This window comes from Morone saxatilis, unplaced genomic scaffold (assembly GCF_004916995.1).
Source record: "Morone saxatilis isolate NCDOM2014 unplaced genomic scaffold, NCSU_SB_2.0 Contig6, whole genome shotgun sequence".
In the NCBI taxonomy this organism is placed as follows: Eukaryota; Metazoa; Chordata; class Actinopteri; family Moronidae; genus Morone; species Morone saxatilis.
In genome coordinates this window covers 12588236-12591649 of record NW_023340206.1, presented here as the reverse complement: position 1 = coordinate 12591649, position 3414 = coordinate 12588236, and the positions used below count along the sequence as shown (strand labels likewise).

At 43.7% G+C, this 3414-nt stretch overlaps 1 protein-coding gene across 1 annotated transcript in view; it reads left to right on the top strand.

Annotated features, from left to right (window-relative positions):
* Positions 1-2702, top strand: part of LOC118339893 (glutaminase kidney isoform, mitochondrial-like) — a 24203-nt gene extending 21501 nt beyond the window's left edge. The window contains exons 9-16 of the mRNA XM_035677706.1: positions 128-186; positions 351-417; positions 614-664; positions 1122-1298; positions 1387-1518; positions 1654-1751; positions 2458-2519; positions 2626-2702. Of these exons, the coding sequence (XP_035533599.1) occupies positions 128-186; positions 351-417; positions 614-664; positions 1122-1298; positions 1387-1518; positions 1654-1751; positions 2458-2461 (588 nt within the window). The 3' untranslated portion in view covers positions 2462-2519; positions 2626-2702. The remainder of the gene's footprint in view (positions 1-127; positions 187-350; positions 418-613; positions 665-1121; positions 1299-1386; positions 1519-1653; positions 1752-2457; positions 2520-2625) is intronic.
* The last annotated feature ends 712 nt before the right edge of the window (positions 2703-3414 follow it).

The window sequence follows — 3414 nt, the reverse complement described above, 5'->3', positions numbered from 1 at the left end:
CTTTTATTATTGGTCTATATCATTTAATATGAATAAACAGTCAGTTATTTTAGGTTTAGCTTTATTTTTTACATTTTAATTATGTTTATTAGTGGATTGTTTACTGTAAACATGCTGTGCTCTGCAGGTCATGAACTTCATGAACAAACTGGCAGGAAACGAGTACGTAGGCTTCAGCAACGCCACGTGAGTACAACAACACATCACTACAGACACATACAGAACACACGTTGATGTTTCAGTGCTTTGTTATATACAATGAATATGAACATGAAGGACAGTTCTGTATCACTGAGTCAGCTGAGTCATGGTGTTTGAAGAACAAACCCGTCTTTCTCTGCTTGTCCCAGTTTCCAGTCGGAGCGAGAGTCTGGAGACAGGAACTTTGCCATCGGCTACTACCTGAAAGAGAAGAAGGTAAAGTTTTACATATTTCCATTCATTCTCCTTCAGTACGTCTGCTGCTGTTTTGATCACGAGCCATTAAAGTCACGCTCTGTACATACACAACGTTTCTTTGCTGCGTACAGATTATGATGAAGGTTATTGTTTGTTCCAGAGAAGCAGCAGGTGTGTTAGTAGACGTGTGTTGACAGGGTTGTTGTTCTTTCAGTGTTTTCCAGAAGGGACGGACATGACCTCCATCCTCGACTTCTACTTCCAGGTAAATGGAGTCTAGAAAAATGTGGAATAAATGTGTTTTTATTATATAGGATTCATTACAATGAGTCTGTGGAAGATCAGGGAAAAAAAGGTCTAATTTCTATTTTCTAAAAACTGTTGAGCAGTTTAATGTTCAGTTTGTTTGATTGATTTTTAGTTGACTCTAACCCAAAACCGGCATCGTACTGGAATCAGTATTTATGTATCATTGAATTTGATTCATGTGTATGATCGTAAACAAAAACAACTCCGTTTTATGATGAAAAACTCAACTTAAAGACAGTTTCAAACCGCTGACTGTGAACATTTTGTATGGGATGATCCTGTAATTAAATTAGAACTACTAAAGTTGCTGTTACAGTCAGTAGTTTAAATACTTTAATGTTTATAATGAAAACTCTAATGTTCTGTGGGAAAGTAGCATTATAAACCTTTTGTTTATGCCCCCCCCCCATCAGCTGTGCTCCATCGAGGTGACCTGTGAGAGCGCCAGCGTCATGGCGGCGACTCTGGCCAATGGCGGCTTCTGTCCAATCACAGGAGAGCGCGTGCTGAGCCCCGAGGCGGTGCGAGACACTCTGAGTCTGATGCATTCCTGCGGCATGTACGACTTCTCCGGACAGTTCGCTTTCCACGTCAGTATCTCGCCCACCAACGCTCACACCGCTGCTCTGCAACAATAAGAGTTTTTGGCGTCAATGCGACGTCCTGCTTCTGTTTCAGGTCGGTCTGCCGGCTAAATCTGGCGTCGCTGGCGGGATTCTGCTGGTTGTTCCGAACGTCATGGGCATCATGTGTTGGTCTCCTCCCCTCGACAAGCTGGGGAACAGCGTCAGAGGCATCCAGTTCTGCACGGTGAGAACAACACTGGTTCGACTTTCTCTGTGAAGCCAGCACACACCGTTCTTTACCCTTCACGTTCCCTGAGTTAACTCAGTTTGTTGCACTCTAAAGTTAGTTAGTAATTCCACTTTTGTTCTCTTCTTCCAGGACCTGGTTTCTCTCTGTAACTTCCACAACTACGACAACCTCGAGACACTTCTTGCTAAAGAAGCTGGATCCTCCGCAGGGAGGGAGGAGACCAGAGGGTGAGCCCCAGCAACGTTCTCCTTCATCCAGCTTCACCTCCTCCTTCCTCCTACACCCCCCGTTAAAGTCTTTAAGCTGCAGCACAGAGGATTTAACGTGTGACATCCACATGTTCACTGTCTCTTCTTACATTCTTGTCGAGGTTTATTTTTAGTCGAAAACGTCACATTTTTCAGATGGTCTGCGTCACTTCCTCCTGCTGTGTCCTCAGTGGCCTGCATGTTGTGTGACCTTGGTGTACGGTTTAATGCACAGCGCCATCTGGTGGAAAATAACATCATAACAATAACATTTTGCACCACTCGACTCTTGATATAGTTTTGTTGTAACGTCACATCTAAAACTTAATATATGTCCCACTTTCACTCACTTTTTTAGATTCAATGTTGTGAATTTTGCCGATATTGTGAGAAACATTCTTATTTTTATTAAAACAATGAGAAACTAAACAGCTGCTTCATTTCCAACACTGGAAACAGACGACTTTCTCTTAAACTGAAGTTGTTTGAGTTCTCTTAAATCTTAAATAATGACAATAATATATAATATAATGTTACTGGTTAAATGGAGCTCAATATTAAGCTGTAATATCTTATTAAGACAAAGTTAGATTTATTTTCTTAAAACCAGATTCTAATTCAAAACATGTTTGACAAGGTTTCCTTTATTTCTTGCTCTCAGCCTTCATGTGTTGTTGTGTTTCAGGTGAAGTCGGTGATCAATCTGCTGTTTGCTGCTTACACTGGAGACGTCTCAGCCCTGAGGAGGTGAACCGACTCTTTAAATGTTGTCTGTCAGTGTTTCTTCCAGTGTTTGTTAACTAAAGGGAAGTTTCTTGAGTCGATGTTTAACGTTTGCCGATTACTCGTCCAGGTTTGCGTTGTCCTCCATGGACATGGAGCAGAGGGACTACGACTCCAGGACGGCCCTGCATGTGGCGGCTGCTGAAGGTACAAACAGTCGAGATCATCGTTAACGTGGGTCACTCTGATCAGTGTGTTTGTGGAGCTGATGTGTGTGTGTGTGTGTGTGTGTGTGTGTGTGTTTCAGGACACGGCGAGGTGGTTCGCTTCCTGCTGGAGGCCTGTAAAGTCAACCCGGTTCCCAAAGACAGGTGAGACTTAACCTCTGGAAACAATGAGATATACGGGCTCATAAATGTAATACATGGTGACATTGATTAGATGTTAAAAGGAAACCCGACGTCCAGCAGTTTTCATTTCTTGATGTTTATTGTTTTTATTGTTTTATTGTTTTATTGATCCCTGTTCTGACCGTTCTCTCCGCTGCAGGTGGGGAAACACACCGATGGACGAGGCGGTCCACTTCGGCCACCACGACGTGGTGACCATCCTCCGCGATCACCACACCAAGTACAGCCATCAGGACACCGGCACCGACAAACAGAACGCAGAGAAGAACCTGGACGGGATGCTGTGAGGGGAAACGGCGGAGGAGAAAAGAAGCTGATGGTTGAGTGTCCAATGAACGCGGGCGGAGCGCTCTGAGGGGGGAGGAGTCAAATCAGAACGATCAGAAAGGAAATTTTATTAAACACTCACATGTAAAAGAGTTAAATCAACCCAGACAACAAAGTGTACAGTGGCGCCCGTTAGAGGCCGCGTAGATCACCACCACGTCCCGCCAGTGTAAAAGCTCCTC